Source organism: Conger conger, chromosome 4 (genome assembly GCF_963514075.1).
Source record: "Conger conger chromosome 4, fConCon1.1, whole genome shotgun sequence".
Lineage (NCBI taxonomy): Eukaryota > Metazoa > Chordata > Actinopteri > Anguilliformes > Congridae > Conger > Conger conger.
The window spans coordinates 10,550,544-10,577,579 of NC_083763.1; the positions used below are offsets into that span (position 1 = coordinate 10,550,544).

Consider the following 27,036-nt stretch of genomic DNA (forward strand, 5'->3'; position numbering starts at 1 on the left):
TTTCATCTTCAATGCCCTTGCTGATGGAAGGAGGTTTTCACTCAAAATCTCACGATACATGGCCCCATTCATTCTTTCCTTTACACGGATCAGTCGTCCTGGTCCCTTTGCAGAAAAACAGCCCCAAAGCATGATGTTTCCACCCCCATGCTTCACAGTAGGTATGGTGTTCTTTGGATGCAACTCAGCATTCTTTCTCCTCCAAACACGACAAGTTGAGTTTTTACCAAAAAGTTCTATTTTGGTTTCATCTGACCATATGACATTCTCCCAATCCTCTTCTGGATCATCCAAATGCTCTCTAGCAAACTTCAGACGGGCCTGGACATGTACAGGCATAAGCAGAGGGACACGTCTGGCACTGCAGGATTTGAGTCCCTGGCGGCGTAGTGTGTTACTGATGGTAGCCTTTGTTACTTTGGTCCCAGCTCTCTGCAGGTCATTCACTAGGTCCCCCCGTGTGGTTCTGGGATTTTTGCTCACTGTTCTTGTGATCATTTTGACCCCACGGGGTGAGATCTTGCGTGGAGCCCCAGATCGAGGGAGATTATCAGTGTCTTGTATGTCTTCCATTTTCTAATAATTGCTCCCACAGTTGATTTCTTCACACCAAGCTGCTTACCTATTGCAGATTCAGGCTTCCCAGCCTGGTGCAGGTCTACAATTTTGTTTCTGGTGTCCTTTGACAGCTCTTTGGTCTTGGCCATAGTGGAGTGTGACTGTTTGAGGTTGTGGACAGGTGTCTTTTATACTGATAACGAGTTCAAACAGGTGCCATTAATACAGGTAACGAGTGGAGGACAGAGGAGCCTCTTCAAGAAGAAGTTACAGGTCTGAGAGCCAGAAATCTTGCTTGTTTGTAGGTTACCAAATACTTATTTTACCGAGGAATTTACCAATTAATTCATTAAAAATCCTACAATGTGATTTCCTGGATTATTTCCCCCCATTCTGTCTCTCATAGTTGAAGTGTACCTATGATGAAAATTACAGGCCTCTCTCATCTTTTTAAGTGGGAGAACTTGCACAATTGGTGGCTGACTAAATACTTTTTTGCCCCACTGTACATGCTGAAAAGTTCAATTCCTAGTGTTCACATAGTCCAAATATAATCCTTTATCGCCACACCTTGAATAGTGCATAGTTCCAGGGTCAGTAACTCATACTGTAACATATTTATTCATCACAGTTCTCCATCACAGTCATTCCCTCCTAGTGTGCGTCTTGGAGTGAAAAAGTTTCCCTTGCACACAAAAGGCCATCCCTATACCCCAGCTGATTATAGCCAGATCTTTTACTTATGACCAAAAATGTTAAGGGGATTAATGTGTGCCAAGACAACATTCCCCACACTATTGCACCACCACCACTGGCAGTCTGTACCTTTGACACCATGCAGGATGGAGCCATGGATTCATGCTGTTATTCCAAATCCTGACCCTACCATCTGCATGTGGCAGCAGACATTCGTCAGACAAGGGAATGTGTTTCCAATCTTCAAGGGTCCAATTTTGGTAGTCATGTGCCCACTATAGCCTCATCTTCCTGTTCTTAGCAGACAGAAGTGAAACCCAGTGTTGTCTTTTCTGCCATAGCCCATCAGCTTCAAGATTTGATGCTTTGTGTGTTCAGAGATGCCCTCCTGCACAGCTGTTCAAACAGCTGTTAATTGAACATTTGTGGCCGTTCTAATACCTTTTTGTTAGCTCACTGATTACACACCCTTCTCAGCTGGATATCAACCAAGATCCATGTGTGCAGGGTTCTATCGTGCAGATAATGATGACCTGTTCGAGTTCCATATCATGATGCTTGCTTAAAAAATATGTATATGACACTAATTTGCATCCCTATAATTCACTTGACATTTTGTGGTCCCGATATCCAGACACAGTGAGTGTTTTATTTAAAGGATGATTACATTTATACTTTATTTTCCACTGTGTAGAATTTAAATGTATTGACCAAGGGCAGCAGTCAACGTGGGGGAGTATAACCTCGCTTGGTTTTCCTCCTACCTTTCTGGTCGCTCCTACCAGGTGACTTGGAGGGGCTCAGTCTCTGACCCTCACCCCCTACAAACTGGAGTCCGGCAGGGCTCAGTTCTTGGGCCTCTCCTCTTCTCGCTATACACCATGTCTCTTGGTTCTGTTATCTCTTCCCATGGCTTTTCTTATCACTCTTACGCTGATGACACCCAACTCTTAATTTCCTTCCCCCCCGACACCCAAGTCACCACACAGATCTCTGCCTGCTTGGCTGATATCTCTGCGTGGATGACTTCCCACCACCTGAAGCTCAACCTTGCCAAAACTGAGCTTCTCTATATCCCTGCTAAGTCCTCTCCGTCAATTGACCTCTCACTGACTGTTGAGGACTTTGTAGTTTCCTCCTCCCGTACAGCAAAGAATCTTGGGGTGACTCTTGATAACTGCCTCACCCTGGCTCCACAAGTATCCTCCACTGCCAGAACCTGCAGGTTCTTTCTGTATAATATACGCTGTATCCGTCATCTCCTGACGGAGAAAGCCACCCAGCTCCTAGTCCAGGCCCTCGTCATTTCCCGCCTGGATTACTGCAACTCCCTCCTAGCCGGTCTCCCAGCGTGTGCCATCAAGCCCCTCCATGCTGCAGCCCGCCTGATCACCAATCAGCCCATGTCGACTCATGTCACCCCGCTTCTCATTGGCCTCCACTGGCTTCCTATTGCCGCACGCATCCGATTCAAGGCCCTAGTGTTGGCATTTCAGGCTGCTAAGGGGACTTCCCTACCTTACATACAATCCTTGATCACTCCCTACTCCCCAGCTAGACCACTCCGCTCTGCCAGCTATGGTCGCCTTATTGTTCCCTCTCTACGTGCACCTGGCGGTCGAGCTGCACGTTCACGCCTGTTTTCTGTTCTGGTTCCTCAGTGGTGGAATGACTTGCCTACCACTGTCAGGACAGCAGAATCCCTCCCCCTATTTCGATGCAGACTAAAAACACACCTTTTCAAACTCTACCTTAGTCCACCCTCCTGATTTCCCCCGCCCCCCCTTTCTGATATCCCTATCCTCCTTGTCAAACCCAAAAAAAATAATAATAATAACAATAATTGCACTTCCATGTGTAATTCCATGTGTATTTTCCGAGTTACGGATGTGATGCTTTGACTTGTGGAAGAACCTATGCACTTGTAAATCGCTTTGGATTAAAAGCGTCTGTCAAATGACAAAAATGTAAATGTAAATAAACATGCTCTAGTTGCAAGATCTATTCCTTCTGTCCCAGACCAACAAGTATTGTGAATGGCAGGGAGGCTAAGCCACACTGGAGACTACACATGATCTCTGTAAGATCTCAGAAAGGAACAAGCACATCCGTGCGGCCTTTGGTCGTGACTGTGGCGCGCATTACTGAAAGTCAAACCGGGCTGTACTGAGTATACAAGTGCAGAGATACAAGTGAGTGAAATGCACCCTCCATAAGCACTCTTTGTATGGTCCATTATAACATGCTGACTCACATGCTGATCTCACGGGAATATAACTCTTATACAACACACCATAGAATCAATATTAGTAAATCAGTGCATTTGTGTCCCATGTTTACTGTGATGCAAGTACAGAATTTGCCTTCAAGTAGGTCTCAATTTTGGCAAATTGATGCCATCTTGTGGTCTGTTTGATGTATTACTTAATTCCCCTTCAAATAACTCACATCCCCCCTCTGCTGGACATGATGGTTGTATGATTGTTTTTCATGAAGTATACCAGTGGGGACCAACCCTGTTCCTGTAGATCTACCATCCTGTTGGTTTTCACTCCAACCCTAACAAAGCACACATACAAGAGCAAGACATTTGCATTGAGCTGCTAATTAGTAGAGTCAGGTGTGTCAAATTATGGTTGAAATGAAAACCTACAGGATGGTAGATCTCCAGGACCATGGTTGAAATGAAAACCTACAGGATGGTAGATCTCCAGGAACAGGGTTGAAATGAAAACCTACAGGATGGTAGATCTCCAGGACCATGGTTGAAATGAAAACCTACAGGATGGTAGATCTCCAGGACCAGGGTTGAAATGAAAACCTACAAGATGGTAGATCTCCAGGAACAGGGTTGGTGACCCCTGAAGCACACAGAAGCATTTTTATTCAGGTAATGCAGCTTACCATCTTCACCCGTAGGCAAAATGATGAATAAAAAATGCAGCTGGGCAACTCCACGGTAACTGACATTACATCTGCTGGATATCTGGGCGACAAAGCCCAATACAGACACATAAGAGACTGACATATGCTTTTATAACCCTCAGGTGTCGATAACTCTCATCAGTCTCTATTATGTAGCTGTATTGGGATTTACCACCCAAATATCCAGCAGTTCTAACGTCAGTTACCCTGAAAATGCCTAGATAGATCAAATATGACACGTAGAGTCCCAAACTTGAATTGCTTGGATATTGAATTGGTGGAAATATGGTTTTGGTTTGATTTGCTTTGTTTACTTCATGCCCCAGGTTGGAATAGGGACCCAGAACAGGGGCAGTCATCCAAGTGTGCCACAGCTATAAGTGATGGTTACTGTTTCCACCAATGTATGGCACGTAGATGTTTCAAGGGGAACTTCACAGTTCCACCTCCTCTTCCTGTGTGAGACCACGGGCCTCCAGCCTCCTCAGGCAGTGCAGGGAGGTGCTCATCATCGCAAAAAGTTCATCATTGTAAAAAGTATCACGCAGTTGTAATCCCGCTCATTTCTTCCACACTTAGCATCAGCAGGACCACTCAGCTCTCCCAGACACCATGGCTGCTGTGCCTCTGTTCCTGCTCACGACTCTCCTTCCCCTGCTGGTGCTCACCGGTAAGACCGCTCTCTCTCTCTCTGTCTTCCTCTCTCTCTCTCTCTCTGTCTCTCCCTCTCTCTGCGGAATGTATCATTTTGATGTATAAGTTTTAACTTGTAAATGTATAAACATGCTCATGCTCATTGGCTGAACCTTCCTTCTGTCCCAGCCCAACAGGACTCTAGCATTGTGAATGGCCGGGAGGCTAAGCCACACTCCAGACCTTACATGGTCTCTGTGCAACAAAATAAAAGGCACAAATGTGGTGGTTTCCTGGTGTCCGACTCCTTCGTAATGACTGCAGCACATTGCCTGACATGGTAAGACCTCTCGTTGAGCTGGGTTATTATTACCAACAGTGTAAACACAAGTGTACGAATGTCAAAAGGTGAAAAAAGTTACTTGATGCTGTGGCAATGAAAGATTTGGATACATGGATGAAGTACACATAAGGTGAAGTTAATACCCAGCTGTTTCTTTTGCAAAGGCGACAGAACTTGACAGTTCTGCTCGGTGCCCATGACCTTTCTGAGAATCAAAAGTCAAACAGGGCTGAAGTGAAGTTTTACCACATCCACCCTGGGTTTGAAGCTGATACACTGAAGAATGACATCATGCTGTTGCAGGTATGGAGAATACAAGTCAGTCTGAGTCAGTGAAGCCCACCATAAGCACACACTAGGTCATACGGTTCATTATGATGTGCAACCTGCAGAGAAGGCAGAACTGGCCTCATCTTGAGTGTTGCGGAGGGCTTATGTTGGCCAGGGTGTCCATGATTCACTTTCTCCCATAGAGTAGCGCTATTTGTCACTGAGATATGCAGATCACATGTGACAGAGTGTGTATGGTGCATTGCCAGGGCGCCATTACATTTGCTCCCCTAAAATGGGGGGACTCAATATGAAAATCATAATCATAATCGTTGTTTCATTCATGTCTCATGTTTCATGTTTTATTTCAAATCCAATGTGCTGGAGGACAGAGCCAAAACAAAAATTGTGCATCGTATGCACTGTAGGTGAGATTTGAGATAAAATTAGCACATCTTGGGCCCAATAGTGGACAAGACAACGGAACGGAAAAGTCCAAGTTTTTAGGCAAAAACTCATCTGCTTTCGGCTTGATCTGGATTAATGTGACTGATCTCTCTGTGTCTGGAGCAGCTCAAGACTGCAGTTAAGAAGACCAAAGAAGTGCAGTGGATCCCCCTCCCTAAGAAAGATAAGGACATCAAGCCCAAAACAGTCTGCAGCGTGGCAGGATGGGGGGCCAACAAAACCAAAGGGTATGCAAGCCCACGCCTTCTGGAATTCAACGTGACCGTTATGGACCGAAAGACATGCAAAAAAAAGTGGGTTCTGGAACCAATCACATCCAGGATGATCTGTGGAGCGTTAAACATCGACAATAAAGGCATCTGTCAGGTATGAGTAAAAAACTGTCTGTTTTTCATTCAATACAGAATCAATTATATTTTGATATTTGCATCAGCAACATATTGTTTTTTTAATTGCAGGGGGATTCTGGAGGTCCTCTGGTGTGTAAGGGCACAGCGGTGGGAATTGTGTCCTTCAATGACTACGGAAACTGCAATAAACCTGAAAAACCGAATGTTTACACTCAAATATCCAAATACCTGTCCTGGGTCAAATGTATCATAAGCAGTGTAAACTGAGCCACAGATAAAATGCAAACCCATTGTTTAAATTCTGCAATTAAAGCGCATCATGAAAAATATATGATACATGCATTTGATTTTGTTCCGGATGTGTGTTTGGGGTGTCGTGTCTAGGAAACGACAGAGTCCAAATCTTCAATTTGTCGAAAAACATCTTCGCGAGGGAAAAGACGACACCAGGCAGCAAGATCTTCAGGAAAATCAGACTTTATTAGCACACGTGCATAAAGCCGGATCAGCTCTCCAGAACTGAACCCCGACTGGCATTTGTACACCCATTTTATACACAGTTACTCCACCTACAACTCCTCCTCAAACCTCATTCTGGCAAATCACCCACACTTTTCTTATCGTAACTCCTCCCAACGCTCCTCCCACAACGTCATTGTGGCCAATTGCCAACGGTCCTTATGCTCTGCCAACTCTGTACAAAGTTCAGGGCATTCTGCCAACTACGTGTCCTCACTTCACCCCGCACCTGCTCTTGGCAAACTACCAGACCTCATAAAGTTCTGGATGCCCTCCCTCTAACACGTCATCCATACACGTCACTCTGTATCTTTCGCTTTTATAAGACAAACTAAGCAGCAGTAATCATTGAAAATATACAGACAAACTAAACATTTCATTAATATTCACTTCTAATATACTTTTCTAATCTACAGACATACTAAACATTTGATTAGTTATTCTCTTCTAAGGGAATAAATGTACGTAGTATTCTTTGCTCTCATTTCAACAGTTTTCACTGTGGTTTCTTGCGTTTTCATAAGCTCAGCTATAATTAATGTTCTAGGTCAAATAGATACACTCCTGGCATAAAACACCGAGAGTCCTGGAGAAATCAGCTGTACAGTCATATCTCGTTCTGCCCGTGTCCTTGACAGTTTGGTCTACACAGTTCAAGACGGGGCCCCCCCCCTGCTAGCTGGCTGGGCTCACCGTGTAATCCTAGCACAATTTAGCAGTTAATCAGTTTGAAACTATACAGGGTACATATCATACTTTAATACAGATATATTGATAAACTTTTAGCACACATCGTCGAGAGTTTTGGAGGAACCAGCCTGCTCACTAAGGTGGAGTCTGATTTTGATTTGTGATTGTTTATCATGCTTTTAGGAGGGAGATCTTTCGTTCTGTGAATTTTCCCCTACAGGGGGAGATGGAGGTAGGGGGTGGGGGTAATGATATTCCATACATAATTTTTCATGGTTTCAGAAAACTTCATTGCTAGAATAAAGAGCAGAAGCTAATTGTGTAAACCAGCACCTCCTTCTGAGAAAGCCTTCTGCATCAGGCCACATTATTACTAATCTGCCTGTAGTGGAAAAAAAAGTGGTTTGCCGATTCGAGTCACACCACAGCTGATGACAGATGGGGGTCTGCAGATAGAAATAATGATTAACACTTTCCGCTGCAGAGGTGAGAGAGAGAGAGAGAGAGAGAGAGAGAGAGGGAGAGAGAGAGAGAGAGAGGGAGAGAGAGACAGGGAGAGAGAGAGAGAGCAGAGCCTGCTGTGAATGACACAACGTGCCACACACCTCCACCATCAGAATACAAATTGAATTGGAGTACAGAACTAAAAGAATATGGACTAATATATCCACAATATTAAATGAACAGAGGCTACACTAGATGAAGTACACTATGTGTTACGGTGCGTATACAGTACTGAACAACAAAGGCATGCCAAGTTTAGACCACCACCTGTTACACAGGACCTTCAACAAGCTGTATCACAGACCAGAATCTCTGAACATTTAGCTGAGACAGATAGTCTAAATCCATCCATCCATCCATTATCTTAACCCACTTATCCTGAACAGGGTCGCAGGGGGGCTGGAGCCTATCCCAGCATACATTGGGCGAAAGGCAGGAATACACCCTGGACAGGTCGCCAGTCCATCGCAGGGCACACACCCCATTCACTCACACACTCATACCAACAGGCAATTTAGACTCTCCAATCAGCCTAACTCTACATGAAACTGGAGTACCCGGAGGAAACCCACGCAAACACGGGGAGAACATGCAAATTCCACACAGAGAGGCGCCGGCCGACGGGGATTCGAACCCAGGACCTCCTTGCTGTGAAGCGGCAGTGCTACCCACTGCACCATCCGTGCCGCCCGGATAGTCTAAATCAAGTGGTGTAATGAAAATAATAAAACAAGATAAATAAAAAGGAATTTGCAAGTGGGATGATGGGATTATAAAAACCGTCACCATAAGAACATTAAATGAACAGTTCATCATGTGTAAAAAATTATTTATTCATTGTTGATAACGCCATGATAATGTACAGGGAAAACCTTGCATTGCTTTACATGCTGGAAAGTTCAATTCCTAGTGTTCACATCGTCCAAATATAATCCTTTATCGCCACACCTTGAATAGTGCATAGTTCCAGGGTCAGTTACTCATTCTGTAACACATTTATTCATCACAGTTCTCCACCACAGTCATTCCCTCCTTGTGTGCGTCTTGGAGTGAAAAAGTTTCCCTTGCATACAAAAGGCCATCCCTATACCCCAGCTGATTATAGCCAGATCTTTGACTTATGACCAAAAAGGGGATTAATGTGTGCCAGGAAAACATTCCACACACTATTGCACCACCACCACTGGCAGTCTGTACCTTTGACACCATGCAGGATGGAGCCATGGATTCATGCTGTTATTCCAAATCCTGACCATACCATCTGCATGTCCCCCTGTGAGGACTTTGCTGTCACAGGGGGACTATGGAACTGCCAGTCTGCCACTCGGAAGGCTGACTTCATCCCCGCATATGCCTCCTTCCGGTCCCTACAATTCCTTGCCCCAACGGAGAGCTGGATCACACCTGACAACACTGCCACTCCCGTTGACCTCTCATCCTCCTTCTCCTTCTCGCACACTCCCCGGCCTTCCGGCCGTGGCGGTGGTACTGGTCTTTTAATTTCCCCCTCATGGAAATTCTCTGTTCTCCCCCTCTCTGACCTGACCATATCCACTTTTGAATTCCATTCTGTTGCAGTATCCTACCCTACTAACCTTTTCATTGCAGTTATCTATCGTCCTCCAGGGCCCCTGGGAAACTTCCTTGATGAGCTAGACACCCTTCTCAGCTCCTTCCCTGAGGATGGCACTGTGGATCACTCCATCCTCCTGTCCGCCCTGTCAGCAACGGGCATCTGTGGCACAGCCCTGGACTGGATTGAGTCCTACCTCTCTGGTTGCTCCTTCCAGGTTGCCTGGGCTGGTACGGTATCGACACCTCGGCCCCTTGCCACAGGAGTTCCCCAGGGCTCAGTCCTAGGCCCGCTTCTTTTTTCTCTTTACACTCGTTCCCTTGGCCCTGTGATCACTGCACATGGGCTATCCTACCACTGCTATGCGGACGATACCCAACTCTTCATCTCATTCCCACCATCTGATACACAGGTTTCTGCCCGTATCTCTGCTTGCCTGAGTGACATCCAGAGCTGGATGGACAACCACCATCTAAAGCTCAACCCAGGTAAGACTGAAATGATATTCATCCCTGCTAATATCTCTCCCAATCTGGATCTCTCCATTTCCCTTGGGGATACCACATTCACGCCATCATCCAGGGCAAGGAACCTCGGCATGGTGATGGACAGCAGACTGTCCCTTTCCGAGAACATTGCGGCGGTGACCCGGTCATACAGGTTCTTCCTATACAACATACGAAGAATCCGCACCTTTCTCACCCCCTACTCAACCGAGGTCCTGGTCCAAGCGATGGTTCTGTCCCGCCTGGACTACTGCGATTCCCTCTTGGCTGGCCTCCCAGCGTCCGCCATCAGACCCCTCCAACTTATCCAGAATGCAGCAGCTGGTCTGGTCTTCAACCTTCCCAAATACTCACACGTTATCCCCCTGCTTACTTCCCTCCACTGGCTGCATGTCATGGCTCGCATCAAATTCAAAACATTGGTGCTAGCCTTCCAAGCAGTAAAGGGGTCTTCCCCATCTTACCTACAAAAACTCATCAGACCCTACACCCCTGCCAGACCTCTTCGTTCAGCCTCCACAGGCTGCTTGGGACCTCCCCCTCTCCGAACCTCCACCTCACGCTCATGACTACTGTCTGTTCTGGCTCCACGGTGGTGGAGCAAACTCCCCGTTGAGGTCAGAACTGTAGAATCTCTCCCCACCTTCAAGCGCAAGCTGAAGACGCACCTCTTCAAGCAGCACCTCTCCCTGTCCCTCCCTACCTCCCTGTGAACCTTAATTGTTGTCTTTGTGATTCACTTTGTGTTTCAGTATTTTTAGTTGGCTAGGTAACCAATATTTGGATAGTTAAGTTTGGTCACTTTTGCTTTGTTGTTTGTTTGTTTGTTTGTTTAAAAAAAAAAAGAAAAAGAAAAAAATGGCCTTGGTCCTTATCTTTGTTGAACGGGTAGCAATTGAAATTGTACTTCCCTCTAGGGTCTTTCAGCGCACTTAAACCTGGTTATGGGTATGCACTTTGTTGTACGCCGCTCTGGATAAGAGCGTCTGCCAAATGCCAATAATGTAATGTAATGCATGTGGCAGCAGACATTCTTCAGACAAGGGAATGTGTTTCCAATCTTCAAGAGTCCAGTTTTGGTAGTCATGTGCTCACTGTAGCCTCATCTTCCTGTTCTTAGCTGACAGAAGTGAAACCCAGTGTTGTCTTCTCTGCCATAGCCCATCTGCTTCAAGGTTTGATGCTTTGTGTGTTCAGAGATGCCCTCCTGCACTGCTGTTCAAACAGCTGTTAATTGAACATGTGTGGCCTTTCTAATGGATGGATGATTACATTTATACTTTATTTTCCACTGTGTAGAATTTAAATGTATTGACCAAGGGCAGCAGTCAACGTGGGGGAGTATAAACATGCTCTAGTTGCGAGATCTATTCCTTCTGTACCTGACCAACAAGTATTGTGAATGGCAGGGAGGCTAAGCCACACTGGAGACTACACATGATCTCTGTAAGATCTCAGAAAGGAACAAGCACATCCGTGCGGCCTTTGGTCATGACTGTGGCGCGCATTACTGAAAGTCAAACCGGGCTGTACTGAGTATACAAGTGCAGAGATACAAGTGAGTGAAATGCACCCTCCATAAGCACTCTCTGTATGGTCCATTATAACATGCTGACTCTCATGCTGATCTCACAGGAATATAACTCTTATGCAACACACCATAGAATCAATATTAGTAAATCAGTGCATTTGTGTACCATGTTAACTGTGATGCAAGTACAGAATTTGCCTTCATGTAGGTCTCAATTTTGGCACATTGGTGCCATCTTGTGGTCCGTTTGATGTATTACTTAATTCCACTTCAAATAACTCACATTCCCCCTCTGCTGGACATGTTGTATGATTGTTTTTCATGAAGTATACCAGTGGGGACCAACCCTGTTCCTGTAGATCTACCATCCTGTTGGTTTTCACTCCAACCCTAATAAAGCACACATACAAGAGCAAGACATTTGCATTGAGCTGCTAATTAGTAGAGTCAGGTGTGTCAAATTATGGTTGAAATGAAAACCTACAGGATGGTAGATCTCCAGGACCATGGTTGAAATGAAAACCTACAGGATGGTAGATCTCCAGGAACAGGTTTGAAATGAAAACCTACAGGATGGCAGATCTCCAGGACCATGGTTGAAATTAAAACCTACAGGATGGTAGATCTCCAGGACCAGGGTTGAAATGAAAACCTACGAGATGGTAGATCTCCAGGAACAGGGTTGGTGACCCCTGAAGCACACAGAAGCATTATTGTTCAGGTAATGCAACTTAGCATCTTCACCTGTAGGCAAAATGATGAATAAAAAATGCAGCTGGGCAACTCCACGGTAACTGACATTACATCTGCTGGATATCTGGGCGACAAAGCCCAATACAGACACATAAGAGACTGACATATGCTTTTATAACCCTCAGGTGTCGACAACTCTCATCAGTCTCTATTATGTAGCTGTATTGGGATTTACCACCCAAATATCCAGCAGTTCTAACGTCAGTTACCCTGAAAATGCCCAGATAGATCAAATATGACACGTAGAGTCCCAAACTTGAATTGCTTGGATATTGAATTGGTGGAAATATGGTTTTAGTTTGATTTGCTTCGTTTACTTCATGCCCCAGGTTGGAATAGGAACCCAGAACAGGGGCAGTCATCCAAGTGTGCCACAGCTATGATGGTTACTGTTTCCACCAATGTCTGGCACGTAGATGTTTCATGGGGAACTTCACAGCTCCACCTCCTCTTCCTGTGTGAGACCACAGGCCTCCAGCCTCCTCAGGCAGCGCAGGGAGGTGCTCATCATCGCAAAAAGTTCATCATTGTAAAAAGTATCACGCAGTTGTAATCCTGCTCATTTCTTCCACACTTAGCATCAGCAGGACCACTCAGCTCTCCCAGACACCATGGCTGCTGTGCCTCTGTTCCTGCTCACGACTCTCCTGCCCCTGCTGGTGCTCACCGGTAATACCGTTCTCTCTCTCTCTGTCTTCCTCTCTCTCTCTCTCTCTCTCCCTCTCTCGCTCTCTCTCTCTCTCCCTCTCTCTGTGGAATGTATCATTTTGATGTATAAGTTTTAACTTGTAAATGTATAAACATGCTCATGCTCATTGGCTGAACCTTCCTTCTGTCCCAGCCCAACAGGACTCTAGCATTGTGAATGGCCGGGAGGCTAAGCCACACTCCAGACCTTACATGGTCTCTGTGCAGGAAAATAAAAGCCACATCTGTGGTGGTTTCCTGGTGTCCGACTCCTTCGTAATGACTGCAGCACATTGCCTGACATGGTAAGACCTCCCGTTGAGCTGGGTTATTATTATCAACAGTGTAAACACAAGTGTACGAATGTCAAAAGGTGAAAAAGGTTACTTGATGCTGTGGCAATGAAACATTTGGATACATGGATGAAGTACACATAAGGTGAAGTTAACACCCAGCTCTTTGTTTTACAAAGGGGACAGAACTTGACAGTTCTGCTCGGTGCCCATGACATTTCTGAGAATCAAAAGTCAAAGAGGGCTGAAGTGAAGTTTTACCACATCCACCCTGGGTTTGATGTTGATACACTGGAAAATGACATCATGCTGTTGCAGGTATGGAGAATACAAGTCAGTCTGAGTCAGTGAAGCCCACCATAAGCACACACCAGGTCATATGGTTCATGATGATGTGCAACCTGCAGAGTAGGTTGCCAGAAAACTGGCCTCATATTGAGTGTTGCGGTGGCTTATGTTGGCCAGGGTGTCTATGATTCACTTTCTCCCATAGAGTAGCACTATTTGTCATTGAGATATGCGTATGGCAGGTAATGTGACAGAGTCTGTATGGTGCATTGAAAGGGCACCATTAAATTTGCTCCCCTAAAATGGGGGGACTCAATATGAAAATCAGAATCATAATCGTTGTTTCATTCATGTCTCATGTTTCATGTTTTATTTCAAATCCAATGTGCTGGAGGACAGAGCCAAAACAAAAATTGGTAGGTGAGATTTGAGATAACATTTGCACATCTTGGGCCCAATAGTGCACAAGATAACGGAAAACAGTTCAAGTTTTTAGGCAAAAACTCATCTGCTTTCGGCTTGATCTGGATTAATGTGAGCAGCTCCATTTGCTGTAGAACTGTGAGCGGTGCTGTGTCAGGGCTCTCATGACTGATTTATCTGTGTCTGGAGCAGCTCAAGACTGCAGTTAAGAAGACCAAAGAAGTGCAGTGGATCCCCCTCCCTAAGAAAGATAAGGACGTCAAGCCCAAAACAGTCTGCAGCGTGGCAGGATGGGGGGCAAACAAAACCAAAGGGTATGCAAGCCCACGCCTTCTGGAAGTCAACGTGACCGTTATGAACCGAAAGACATGCACAAAAGACTGGGTTCCGGATCCAATCACATCCAGGATGATCTGTGGAGCGTTAAACATCGACAATAAAGGCGCCTGTCAGGTATGTGTAAAAAACTGTTTGTTTTTCATTCAACACAGAATCAATTATATTTTGATATTTGCATCAGCAACATAATGTTTTTTTAATTGCAGGGGGATTCTGGAGGTCCTCTGGTGTGTAAGGGCACAGCGGTGGGAATTGCGTCCTTCAATGACGGAAACTGCAATGAACCTAAAAGACCGAATGTCTACACTCAAATATCCAAATACCTGTCCTGGGTCAAATGTATCATAAGCAATGTAAACTGAGCCACAGATAAAATCGGAACCCATTGTTTAAATTCTGCAATTAAAGCACATCATGAACAATATATGATACATGCATTTGATTTTGTTCCGGATGTGTGTTTGGGGGAGATGGAGGTAGGGGGTGGGGGTAATGATATTCCATCCATTATTTTTCATGGTTTCAGAAAACTTCATTGTTAGAACGAAGAGTAGAAGCTAGTCGTGTAAACCAGCACCTCCTTCTGAGAAAGCCTTCTGCATCAGACCACATTATAACTAATCTGCCTGTAGCGGAAAAAAAAGTGGTTTGCTGACTCAAGTCACACCACAGCTGATGACCGATGGGGGTCTGCAGATAGAAATAATGATTAACACTTTCAGCTGCAGAGGTGAGAGAGAGAGAGAGAGAGAGAGAGAGAGAGAGAGAGAGGGAGAGAGAGAGAGAGAGAGAGAGAGAGCAGAGCCTGCTGTGAATGACACAACGTGCCACACACCTCCACCATCAGAATACAAATTGAATTGGAGTACAGAACTAAAAGAATATGGGCTAATATATCCACAGTATTAAATGAACAGAGGCTACACAAGATGAAGTACACTATGTGTTACAGTGCGCATTCAGTACTGAACAACAAAGGCATGCCAAGTTTAGACCACCACCTGTTACTCAGCACCTTCAACAAGCTGTATCACAGACCAGAATCTCTAACCATTCAGCTGAGACAGATAGTCTGAATCCATTCATCCATCCATTATCTTAACCCACTTATCCTCAACAGGGTTGCAGGGGGGCTGGAGCCTATCCCAGCATACATTGGGCGAAAGGCAGGAATACACCCTGGACAGGTCGCCAGTCAATCGCAGGGCACACACCCCATTCACTCACACACTCATACCCACAGGCAATTTAAACTCTCCTGTCAGCCTGACCTGCATGTCTTTGGACTGTGGGAGGAAACCGGAGTACCCAGAGGAAACCCACGCAAACACGGGGAGAACATGCAAATTCCACACAGAGAGGCGCCGGCCGACGGGGATTCGAACCCAGGACCTCCTTGCTGTGAAGCGGCAGTGCTACCCACTGCACCATCCGTGCCGCCCGGATAGTCTAAATCAAGCAGTGTAACGAAAATAATAAAACAAGATAAATAAAAAGGAATTTGCAAGTGGGATGATGGGATTATAAAAACCGTCACCATAAGAACATTAAATGAACAGTTCATCATGTGTAAAAAATAATTTATTCATTGTTGATAACGCCATGATAATGTACAGGGAAAACCTTGCATTGCTTTACATGCTGAAAAGTTCAATTCCTAGTGTTCACATCGTCCAAATATAATCCTTTATCCCCACACCTTGAATAGTGCATAGTTCCAGGGTCAGTTACTCATTCTGTAACATATTTATTCATCACAGTTCTCCATCACAGTCATTCCCTCCTCGTGTGCGTCTTGGAGTGAAAAAGTTTCCCTTGCATACAAAAGGCCATCCCTATACCCCAGCTGATTATAGCCAGATCTTTGACTTATGACCAAAAAAGTTAAGGGGATTAATGTGTGCCAAGACAACATTCCCCACACTATTGCACCACCACCACTGGCAGTCTGTACCTTTGACACCATGCAGGATGGAGCCATGGATTCATGCTGTTATTCCAAATCCTGACCCTACCATCTGCATGTGGCAGCAGACATTCGTCAGACCAGGGAATGTGTTTCCAATCTTCAAGAGTCCAGTTTTGGTAGTCATGTGTCCACTGTAGCCTCATCTTCCTGTTCTTAGCTGACAGAAGTGAAACCCAGTGTTGTCTTCTCTGCCATAGCCCATCTGCTTCAAGGTTTGATGCTTTGTGTGTTCAGAGATGCCCTCCTGCACTGCTGTTCAAACAGCTGTTAATGGAACATGTGTGGCCTTTCTAATGCCTTTTTGATAGCTCACTGATTACACACCCTTCACAGCTGGATATCAACCACGATCCATGTGCGCAGGGTTCAATCGTGCAGATAATGATGACCTGTTCGAGTTCCATAGCATGATGCTTGCTTAAAAAATATGTTTATGCAACTAATTTGCATCCCTACAATTCACTTGACATTTTGTGGTGCCGATATCCAGACACAGTGAGTGCTTTATTTAAAGGATGATTACATTTATACTTTATTTTCCACTGTGTAGAATTTAAATGTATTGACCAAGGGCAGCAGTCAACGTGGGGGAGTATAAACATGCTCTAGTTGCGAGATCTATTCCTTCTGTACCTGACCAACAAGTATTGTGAATGGCAGGGAGGCTAAGCCACACTGGAGACTACACATGATCTCTGTAAGATCTCTGAAAGGAACAAGCACATCCGTGCGGCCTTTGGTCCTGACTGTGGCGCGCATTACTGAAAGTCAAACGGGGCTGTACTGAGTATACAAGTGCAGAGATACAAGTGAGTGAAATGCACCCTCCATAAGCACTCTCTGTATGGTCCATTATAACATGCTGACTCTCAGGCTGATCTCACAGGAATATAACTCTTATAAAACACACCATAGAATCAATATTAGTAAATCAGTGCATTTGTGTACCATGTTTACTGTGATGTAAGTACAGAATTTGCCTTCAAGTAGGTCTCAATTTTGGCACATTGATGCCATCTTGTGTTCCGTTTGATGTATTACTTAATTCCACTTCAAATAACTCACATTCCCCCTCTGCTGGACATGTTGTATGATTGTTTTTCATGAAGTATACCAGTGGGGACCAACCCTGTTCCTGTAGATCTACCATCCTGTTGGTTTTCACTCCAACCCTAACAAAGCACACATACAAGAGCAAGACATTTGCATTGAGCTGCTAATTAGTAGAGTCAGGTGTGTCAAATTATGGTTGAAATGAAAACCTACAGGATGGTAGATCTCCAGGACCATGGTTGAAATGAAAACCTACAGGATGGTAGATCTCCAGGAACAGGTTTGAAATGAAAACCTACAGGATGGCAGATCTCCAGGACCATGGTTGAAATTAAAACCTACAGGATGGTAGATCTCCAGGACCAGGGTTGAAATGAAAACCTACGAGATGGTAGATCTCCAGGAACAGGGTTGGTGACCCCTGAAGCACACAGAAGCATTATTGTTCAGGTAATGCAACTTAGCATCTTCACCTGTAGGCAAAATGATGAATAAAAAATGCAGCTGGGCAACTCCACGGTAACTGACATTACATCTGCTGGATATCTGGGCGACAAAGCCCAATACAGACACATAAGAGACTGACATATGCTTTTATAACCCTCAGGTGTCAATAACTCTCATCAGTCTCTATTATGTAGCTGGGATTTACCGCCCAAATATCCAGCAGTTGTAACGTCAGTTACCCTGAAAATGCCCAGATAGATCAAATATGACACGTAGAGTCCCAAACTTGAATTGCTTGGATATTGAATTGGTGGAAATATGGTTTTGGTTTGATTTGCTTTGTTTACTTCATGCCCCAGGTTGGAATAGGGACCCAGAACAGGGGTAGTCATCACGTAGATTCTGTTTCATAGGAAACTTCACAGCTCCACCTCCTCTTCCTGTGTGAGACCACGGGCCTCCAGCCTCCTCAGGCAGCGCAGGGAGGTGCTCATCATCGCAAAAAGTTCATCATTGTTAAAAGTATCACGCAGTTGTAATCCCGCTCATTTCTTCCACACTTAGCATCAGCAGGACCACTCAGCTCTCCCAGACACAATGGCTGCTGTGCCTCTGTTCCTGCTCACGACTCTCCTGCCCCTGCTGGTGCTCACCGGTAAGACCGCTCTCTCTCTCTCTCTCTCTCTCTCTCTCACTCGCTCCCTCTCTCTGCAGAATGTATCATTTTGATGTATAAGTTTTAACTTGTAAATGTATAAACATGCGCATGCTCATTGGCTGAACCTTCCTTCTGTCCCAGCCCAACAGGACTCTAGCATTGTGAATGGACGGGAGGCTAAGCCACACTCCAGACCTTATATGGTCTCTGTGCAGCAAAATAAAAGGCACACCTGTGGTGGTTTCCTGGTGTCCGACTCCTTCGTAATGACTGCAGCACATTGCCTGACATGGTAAGACCTCCCGTTGAGCTGGGTTATTATTACCAACAGTGTAAACACAAGTGTATGAATGTCAAAAGGTGAAAAAAGTTACTTTATGCTGTGGCAATGAAAGATTTGGACACACGGATGAACTACATAAAAGGTGAAATTAACACCCAGCTGTTTCTTTTGCAAAGGGGACAGAACTTGACAGTTCTGCTCGGTGCCCATGACATCAAAAGTCAAAAGTCAAACAGGGCTGAAGTGAAGTTTTACCACATCCACCCTGGGTATCATGGACTGGAGAATGACATCATGCTGTTGCAGGTATGGAGAATACAAGTCAGTCTGAGTCAGTGAAGCCCACCATAAGCACACACCAGGTCATATGGTTCATTATGATGTGTGACCTGCAGAGTAGGCAGAACTGGCCTCATCTTGAGTGTTGCGGAGGGCTTATGTTGGCCAGGGTGTCTATGATTCACTTTCTCCCATAGAGTAGCGCTATTTGTCACTGAGATATGCAGATCACAGGTAATGTGACAGAGTATGTATGGTGCATTGCAAGGGCGCCATTACATTTGCTCCCCTAAAATGGGGGGACTCAATATGAAAATCATAATCATAATCATTGTTTCATTCATGTATCATGTTGCATGTTTTATTTCAAATCCAATGTGCTGGAGGACAGAGCCAAAATTAAAATTGTGCATCGTATGCACTGTAGGTGAGATTTGAGATAACATTAGCACATCTTGGGCCCAATAGTGCACAAGACAACGGAAAACAGTCCAAGTTTTTAGGCAAAAACTCATCTGCTTTTGGCTTGATCTGGATTAATGTGAGCAGCTCCATTTGCTTTAGAACTGTGAGCAGGGCTCTCATGACTGATCTCTCTGTGTCTGGAGCAGCTCAAGACTGCAGTTAAGAAGACCAAAGTAGTGCAGTGGATCCCCCTCCCTAAGAAAGATAAGGACGTCAAGCCCAAAACAGTCTGCAGCGTGGCAGGATGGGGGGCCAATAAAACCGAAGGGTATGAAAGCCCACGCCTTCTGGAAGTCGATGTCATTGTCACAGACCGAAAGATGTGCAGAAGAGAATGGGGGAAGACACCAATCACACCCAGGATGATGTGTGCAGGGGGAAGCGTTGGCAACAGAGGCTTCTGTCAGGTATGTGGAAAAAACTGTCTGTTTTTCATTCAATACAGAAGCAATTATTTTTTGATATATGCATCAGCAACAAATTGTTTTTTTAATTGCAGGGGGATTCTGGAGGTCCTCTGGTGTGTAAGGGCACAGCGGAGGGAATTGTGTCCTTCAATGAGGCCAGAAACTGCAATGAACCTAAAATACCAAATGTTTACACTCAAATATCAAAATACCTGTCCTGGGTCAAATGTATCATAAGCAGTGTAAAGTGAAACACAGTTAAAATGCGAACCCATTGTTTAAATACTGCAACTAAAGCGCATCATGAACAATATATGATCCATGCATTTGATTTTGTCTCGATGTATGTTTGGGGGAGATGGAAGTGGTGGTGGGAGGGGGGGAGACTGAGGAGAGTGATTTCTATACATTATTTTTCATGGTATCAGAAAACCTCATTGCTAGAACGAAGAGCAGAATTCTAATTGTGTAAACCAGCACCTCCTTCCGAGAAGGCCTTCTGCATCAGACCACATTAAAACGAATCTGCCTGCAGTGGAAAAAAACGTGGTGTGCCGCTGGTTTGGTGACTGCTAGATGCACTCAAGTCACACCACAGCTGATGACAGATGGGGGTCTGCAGATAGAAATAATGATTAACACTTACCGCTGCAGAGAGAGAGAGAGAGAGAGAGAGAGAGAGAGAGAGAGAGCGAGAGAGAGCAGGGCCTGCTGTGGATGACACAGCTAAAGAAACAGCGTCTGCAAAGACCACCAGATATTACTCAGTGCCTTCAACAAGCTGTATCACAGACCAGAATCTCTGACCATTCGGCTGAGAGAACTAATTTGCATCCCTACAATTCACTTGACATGTTGTGGTCCCGAGTATTGACCAAGGGCAACAGTCAACGTGGGGGAGTATAAACATGCTCTAGTTGTAAGATCGATTCTTTCTGTAAGATCTCAGAAAGGAACAAGCACATCCGTGTGGCCTTGAAAGTCAAACTGTAGTGAGTATACAAGTGCAGAGATACAAGTGAGTGAAATGCACCCTCCATAAGCACTCTCTGTATGGTCCATTATAACATGCTGACTCACATGCTGATCTCACGGGAATATAACTCTTATACAACACACCATAGAATCAATATTAGTAAATCATTGCATTTGTGTACCAGGTTTACTGTGATGCAAGTACAGAATTACCATTTTACACTCTTGTTGCTGAACACCAATGGGAGCCGAAACTCACCACTTGCATTGTCCATAGCCATCAGTGTGATCTTTGCTGGATTGAAAATTAGTCGCCTGCTGTTTGCTTCCATTCAACAGTGAATCTTGCCATTCCTTGTACAATACTCTTTAATGTCATTTCAAGTTTTCATTAAATTTGTATTGTGCAATAATGTTCAATACAAGTGTTAGACAATACAAGACATAGACAATAGAGTCATAAAATAATCAGATATATTCAAAACAGAACAGAGCCACACAAACTAAAATAAACAAACCTTGATTTCCAATTCATGAGGATAGTTTTCTCAGTCATTTCAAGTCAAGTCACATTTATTTATAAAGCACATTTAAAATGACTAAACTAAAGTGCTGTACAATTTCTAATTATATGTTACCAATTGTTTTGATTATTGTACTTATTTTTAATAAAAAGTAAAATAGAAAAGCAGTTAATTTTTAACAAATAATATGAAAAAACATTATCCATGTTTAAGGACACTTTCGATCCAACTCCTGTAGCTGGGAATGTTCATATAAACATCTGGGGTCCTGGAATCTCCACAACGCTGTCCTGAGAAGGAAACGGTGCCAGCTGCCTTCCCATCACACACCAGTGGACCTCCTGAATCCCCCTGAAATGTGCAGTATGGTGAGGTTAGGAGTACTGAAACACAAACATACTGTACATACTGTACACACACACACACACACACTTTATGTTATGCCGGGGGGAACAGAGGAACCAAAAGCAGACTGGAGTGAAGAAAAAATGGCGGATTTAATAGCAACAGCTGGGGCAGACAGAGCGGAGTAAAAAAAAAAACAAGCCAAGGTCAAAATCCAGGGGGTCCAATCCAAAAAGGCAGAGGTACAAATATCCAAAAAGCAAAGAAGAGTCCAGGGAAGCAGGCAGGGGTCAAAACCAGAAAACCAGATAAACAAGGGCAAGGGCAAGGGCAAGGACTCAGGGGCAGGGGCAAGGGCAAGGGCAAGGGCAAGGGCAAGGGCAAGGGCAAGGGCAAGGGCAAGGGCAAGGGCACAAGGAGGCTAGAACTGGGGGAAGGAATCAAGGGCTCAGGACAAGAAAACAGGACAAGACGAACTAGCAGCGTGCAACTGAAAAGGACAGGTATAAATACACAGGGGAATGAGACAAACTAGGCGGGGCATGGGAGTTAGGGCAGTCTAACAAATAAACATCAGGTGAGACACATGAAAGGGTAATAGGACAATAACAAGGGGGAAACGAAAACGCGGACTGGATTCACAAAGACACACATGTAATACAAACGGCTCCGGACTAGAGAGTAGACAATAGCAGATAATCAGGAAATGCAGAGATACAGAGAGACAGGTGCAAATACTTTGCTGAAACTAAGCAAGTAATCAGTGATAGAATAGGGAGGCGGAGTTACAGAACAGAATTGAAACTGGAGATGCGTTAGTAAGTTAGTTAAGTGATTTAAATTACAAATACCCAAAACTAATGAATGTTAGTTTGTTAGTTTGACAAACATATTAGTGTGTTAGTATAATTAGTACTGTACAAATTCTATGTTAGATGGGATTAGTATATTAGTGCTCTGTACAAACATGAAATGGAGAGAAAGCAGGAAGTAAGGAATGCAAGATTGGAAGGAAGATTGAACCCTGGAACTACCGTAAACACCCGAATAGTGGGGCACTCAGACAAGGGAGTGACTGGGCTAGTAAACATTCAGACTCAGACATCACAGGGGAAGATGAGTGCAAAGACTATGAATATAAACAGAACACCAGACATGAATATGAAAAAGAATTAATTACAAGACTAAAGATAATAAACAATGATAAACTAACACACAGAACACAGGAACATAACAGTTTATCATCAGTTTACTCATTATGCAGTGCTTTCATACTTTTATTTTGGCACTTTCTTTAGTCTTTTTGCAGTGAAGGAAACATTGTTTTGGTTGTAGGATACATACCGAACAAAAGCCTTGGAATTGGCGCTGGCCTGTCGCGCACACCATGCCATTGGTGATCTTAACGCTGCCTCTCCACAGTTGTGCACACTTCTTCTGTCCGATGATGGTGGTGTTCACCTCTTGCAGTTTGTCCGGGAGGGTGCCATTATCACCCACATCCCCCCAGCCTGCAGTGCTGCACACCTTGCCTGGTGGCAGTCGCTGAGTCATCAAAGGGATCACCTGGACAAATTTAGTCAGCTTCGCCTTCCCATTCAGCTAGCAGAAACGATAGGGGGGAAAAAAAGCTTACACTTAACAGTTCTACAGTGCTCCCTGTATAGGAGCTCCTGAAAATTGTGTGTGCTAATGGGAAATATAATTTAGGAGCACTACTAATCTACTATGTTATCGACAAATTGGTTAACTAATTTTCTAATCAGTTAACTTTCCAGGGCTTTTGATACTAGACTGGAGGTATAGTCATTACTCATAACTTTTATCTTCTATACACAGAATCAATCTGTTTGCCCTTCTTTATAGAGGCTCTGGAAATGGTTCAAAGAAGGGAAACCAAATTGATTCCATACAGAAAACATAAAAGTTAACACTTAAGTTGCTTAATCACTTCAAGCTCAATAAAAGGAGACTTTATTTGATTTGAGGCTTTAAATGTATTATTATTATTATTATTATTATTATTATTATTCCTCTTTAAATGTACTAAAGGGATTAAGAAAGCAAACTACAGGCGATTCTTCAGGGTGAGTTCAGTAAGCAGAATGAGGGGGCATAAATGGATAGGATACATTCCGCACAGATAGAGGTATTAGGATTTTGTCATATGTGAGAGTGGTCACATATCAAAATAAAATCACCACAATTACTGCTCCCAGAAAAACATACCTTGAGTAGCATGATGTCATTGTCTTCCTTGTTGTATTTTGGGTGTGGGTAGAAGCGCTTGATGTCCAGCGCCTGTTGAGTTGATTCACGGGAATGTAGGGAGTGAGCACCCAGGACTACTCCGTATCGCCTGAAACTGAAAAAGTGGAACGCCCTGAATGATCTTTTGCTGGTGTTCATTTCAGCCTAATCACTACTTTCATTTGCTGTATTAGTGTGAGCTGAAAGGGCGGCCTGTAGCGTAATGGTTAAGGTAAATGACTGGGAGACACAAGGTCGGTGGTTCTAATCCCGGTGTAGCCACAATAAATTCCGCACAACTGTTGGGCCCTTGAGCAAGGCCCTTAACCCTGCACTGCTCCAGGGGAGGATTGTCTCCTGCTTAGTGTAATCAACTGTACATCGCTCTGGATAAATGCCAATGATGTAATGTAATGTAATGGAATGAAAGAAAAAACAGGCATGTAAGAAGTAATGAATAGCAATGATTGGCTAAATAGACTATCTGGCTAAATAACCTGAATGCAGGCTCAGGTAGTTCCAAGCGCATTAGCCCAATATCTTAACTAAAATGGTTAAAAATACCTGTAAATATAAACAACTACATTTCATAATCCAGTGTGATACATCTGTGTTTACAGAGTATATGTACAAAATGTATTTTTCCGTCATATGAGTGTATGATCAATCATTGGTGAAAGTCTAAAGCTGAACACTCATGTCGCTGGCTTTAGCTGGAGTTGATTTTTACAGACAATGTCACAACGAAAACTCACTTATTACAGTGGGCAGCCGTGAGCACAAAATCCTCTCTGACCAGAATTCCTCCACAAAAATGCCGCTTGTTGTGTTGCAGAGAAACCATGTAGGGGCGGGAATGGGGTGCTGCTTCTGTACCCCCCACGATACCCACTCTGCCCTCTTCAGCTGCTTGGGATAGTGGCAACAGAAACGTTACACACGCCATCACTCAAAGATCATTCCACTACTGATTTTGAGAACAATATCTAACTAATTCGAGTCAATGAAATTAATTCAAGTAACTATTTTCAGTCAACTGATAACTATGTTTGTGTGTAAAATTACAATATCCTCTGCCATCTGATGAAATTCCATTGGATACATAGTTGAAAAAATACATTTCACTCTTGCAAACCTGGTTGCCATTCTACTGGAAAAAAAGCTTTCTCTCCTTTTTTGAATCTGCAGCATTTAGTCTGCAGTGCTGTGATAATTCAAAGCATATAAATGGAGCATTTTAGACAAAAAAGACTTACCACTCTGTGCAATAGACAGTGCCACGCACACACACAGTAAGAAAGCCATGGTCAAGCTGTATTGTTCAAAACCAGGGGATGCAAGTGATTTTACCTATACTGTATTCATTTCTTAGTCATTGCAGAAAGGGAAGTAATAACAATTTTGAGTAGTCATTTAGACCACAAGCAGACAAATGGTTTCAGCAAACCAGGCACTGTCATTAATTTCACAACCAAAAGAATTTACTGGCAGTCTCGGCATCGGTCGATTGCATTAGCATCATATTATAAGTTCTTTACCTTCACTGCAAGTACTAAACAATAGACAAGTCAAATGCCCCAATCCAATACACAGCAAAACAATCTCCAATGCAAAGTATTTAATATCATCATATTGTAATATTACTTTAGTGCACCTGCTATTCCTTCAGCAAGAGTGCATTTCTAAACGAGAAATTGTAATTAATTAAAAATTCAATTACCTGCATAAGAAAACATTATGCACTCTTATAGAATACATATGCTTGGAATTGGAGTCGTATCTACTTGTTGAGAATCTTCCTGCTACAGGAATATTAATAACATTGTACAGAGTAATGAGTACAGTGCCCTCCAAAAGTATGGTAACAGTACAGTTTGTTGTTTCTGCTCTAAAGTTAAGACATTTGGATTTGAGCATAAGCTGATTGTCTGTACTTTTGTCTCATATTAAATAACAAGACAATAGTCCACATCTAATTGACTGAAAATAATGAAAATTAAAGTTTTAGAGTGGCCTAGTCAGTGTCCTGAACTTGACTCAAATGGAGATGCTGTTGCAGAACCTGTCCAACATTACATTTTGTTGAAAGTTCTGAAACCATTCAGTATGAAAAATACACAACAATAAGGAATCATGAAGGGGGCAAATACAGTTGGCACTGTATACCAACTTTGAGGGTCATAGATTTTCCACTGGTCACTTAGATCTTTCTCTGGAGTTCACCGAACATACTGACGAGACAGGATAATGACTCAGGCTGTATAATAGCATTGTCCTTGTATGGTATTTGTCCAGCAACCACTAAGCAAAGAAAATGAATGTTAGAAAGAATTAATTCATAGAATGAGTCATAATGGGGAAACTAAGAAATATAATATGAAAGCAAAATATAATATGCACCCATGCAATGCACTGGCCCGCCAGCAATTTGGCACTCTATAGCTCACTGTCACGTTACTCGTGATATGCCAGTGTCAGTGACAAATAGTGTGACTCTGTGGGCACTTGAGAGGAACTTTAGCAACCCTGGCCAACAGAAACCCACAATGAGGCCAGGTCTGCCTACTCCTGAACAGTCAGAGCCAAACCAACAGAAATTGTGTCTAAATACTAACAGACTCCATACCAGCGTTGAGCAGCTGGTTTGGTGCAGGGATGTGAAAGAGTGAGAGAGAGAGAGAGAGAGAGAGAGCAGTCACCCTTACCGGGTTCAGATAAAAATAACAAACTAAAATAATAAAATAGCTTTTCAGCTTTGCTTGCACTCGGTCAGCACAAACAGCTCTATCTCCTATGGCAACAGTTCCCTGGTCTCAGTCGTCTCCTGTACAAAGAAGCACACCTTATAAACTCCTGGACTGATTGGTTAAGTAGTGCAGGTGTGTGCCTACTTAACCAGTAGGCATGGTCCTCGGATTGCCCTGCTTCCTTCCTGAAAACTGAGCCAATGTGCCACACACCTCCACCATCAGCATGCAGCCAGGGTGCATTCTGCTTCTGTTAGTGGGTCTCCTGATTACCATGGCTTAACC

General features: G+C 43.9%; 4 protein-coding genes across 5 annotated transcripts; 3 read left to right on the top strand and 1 right to left on the bottom strand.

Moving 5' to 3' along the window:
* Nucleotides 1-2,120: 2,120 nt before the first annotated feature.
* LOC133126032 (complement factor D-like) lies at nucleotides 2,121-6,510 on the top strand (the record flags this gene model as incomplete). Its single annotated transcript, XM_061237831.1, has 5 exons — nucleotides 2,121-2,150; nucleotides 5,010-5,152; nucleotides 5,320-5,458; nucleotides 5,999-6,259; nucleotides 6,352-6,510. Coding segments are annotated over 5 exons (732 nt in total), but the record flags the coding sequence as incomplete, so codon positions are not given.
* Nucleotides 6,511-12,930: 6,420 nt separating this feature from the next.
* LOC133126033 (mast cell protease 1A-like) lies at nucleotides 12,931-14,711 on the top strand. The gene is made up of 5 exons (XM_061237832.1): nucleotides 12,931-12,988; nucleotides 13,161-13,311; nucleotides 13,479-13,617; nucleotides 14,203-14,463; nucleotides 14,556-14,711. The coding sequence occupies exons 1-5, from the start codon at nucleotides 12,931-12,933 to the stop codon at nucleotides 14,709-14,711; spliced, it is 765 nt and encodes a 254-aa protein (XP_061093816.1).
* A 3,681-nt stretch (nucleotides 14,712-18,392) lies between these two features.
* LOC133127530 (mast cell protease 1A-like) lies at nucleotides 18,393-20,241 on the top strand. The gene is made up of 5 exons (XM_061240496.1): nucleotides 18,393-18,473; nucleotides 18,618-18,768; nucleotides 18,936-19,065; nucleotides 19,650-19,910; nucleotides 20,003-20,241. The coding sequence occupies exons 1-5, from the start codon at nucleotides 18,416-18,418 to the stop codon at nucleotides 20,159-20,161; spliced, it is 759 nt and encodes a 252-aa protein (XP_061096480.1). The 5' UTR covers nucleotides 18,393-18,415; the 3' UTR covers nucleotides 20,162-20,241.
* Nucleotides 20,242-21,263: 1,022 nt separating this feature from the next.
* LOC133127531 (mast cell protease 1A-like) lies at nucleotides 21,264-25,372 on the bottom strand. Of its 2 annotated transcripts, none has more exons than XM_061240497.1 (5): nucleotides 25,261-25,372; nucleotides 24,760-24,913; nucleotides 23,984-24,119; nucleotides 23,099-23,356; nucleotides 21,264-21,760 (listed from the first exon to the last, which is right to left on the bottom strand). In XM_061240497.1, the coding sequence occupies exons 1-5, from the start codon at nucleotides 25,307-25,309 to the stop codon at nucleotides 21,608-21,610; spliced, it is 750 nt and encodes a 249-aa protein (XP_061096481.1). In that variant the 5' UTR covers nucleotides 25,310-25,372; the 3' UTR covers nucleotides 21,264-21,607. The 2 variants fall into 2 exon arrangements, with proteins under 2 accessions (XP_061096481.1, XP_061096482.1); XM_061240498.1 differs by having other exon boundaries at nucleotides 24,760-24,910; nucleotides 25,261-25,343.
* Nucleotides 25,373-27,036: the final 1,664 nt, after the last annotated feature.

Bases quoted from the DNA above. Each gene is read 5' to 3' on its own strand.
- LOC133127530 (XM_061240496.1), top strand. From the start codon at position 18,416: ATGGCTGCTGTGCCTCTGTTCCTGCTCACGACTCTCCTGCCCCTGCTG. The intron at 18,474-18,617 runs GTAAGACCGCTC...CTTCTGTCCCAG, and splicing joins GCCCCTGCTGGTGCTCACCG to CCCAACAGGACTCTAGCATT. The intron at 19,911-20,002 runs GTATGTGGAAAA...TTTTAATTGCAG, and splicing joins GCAACAGAGGCTTCTGTCAG to GGGGATTCTGGAGGTCCTCT.
- LOC133126033 (XM_061237832.1), top strand. From the start codon at position 12,931: ATGGCTGCTGTGCCTCTGTTCCTGCTCACGACTCTCCTGCCCCTGCTG. The intron at 12,989-13,160 runs GTAATACCGTTC...CTTCTGTCCCAG, and splicing joins GCCCCTGCTGGTGCTCACCG to CCCAACAGGACTCTAGCATT. The intron at 13,618-14,202 runs GTATGGAGAATA...TGTCTGGAGCAG, and splicing joins ATGACATCATGCTGTTGCAG to CTCAAGACTGCAGTTAAGAA.
- LOC133127531 (XM_061240497.1), bottom strand. From the start codon at position 25,309: ATGGCTTTCTTACTGTGTGTGTGCGTGGCACTGTCTATTGCACAGAGT. The intron at 24,914-25,260 runs GTAAGTCTTTTT...CACTATCCCAAG, and splicing joins ACTGTCTATTGCACAGAGTG to CAGCTGAAGAGGGCAGAGTG. The intron at 24,120-24,759 runs GTGAGTTTTCGT...CCACTTTTTCAG, and splicing joins ACGGCTGCCCACTGTAATAA to TTTCAGGCGATACGGAGTAG.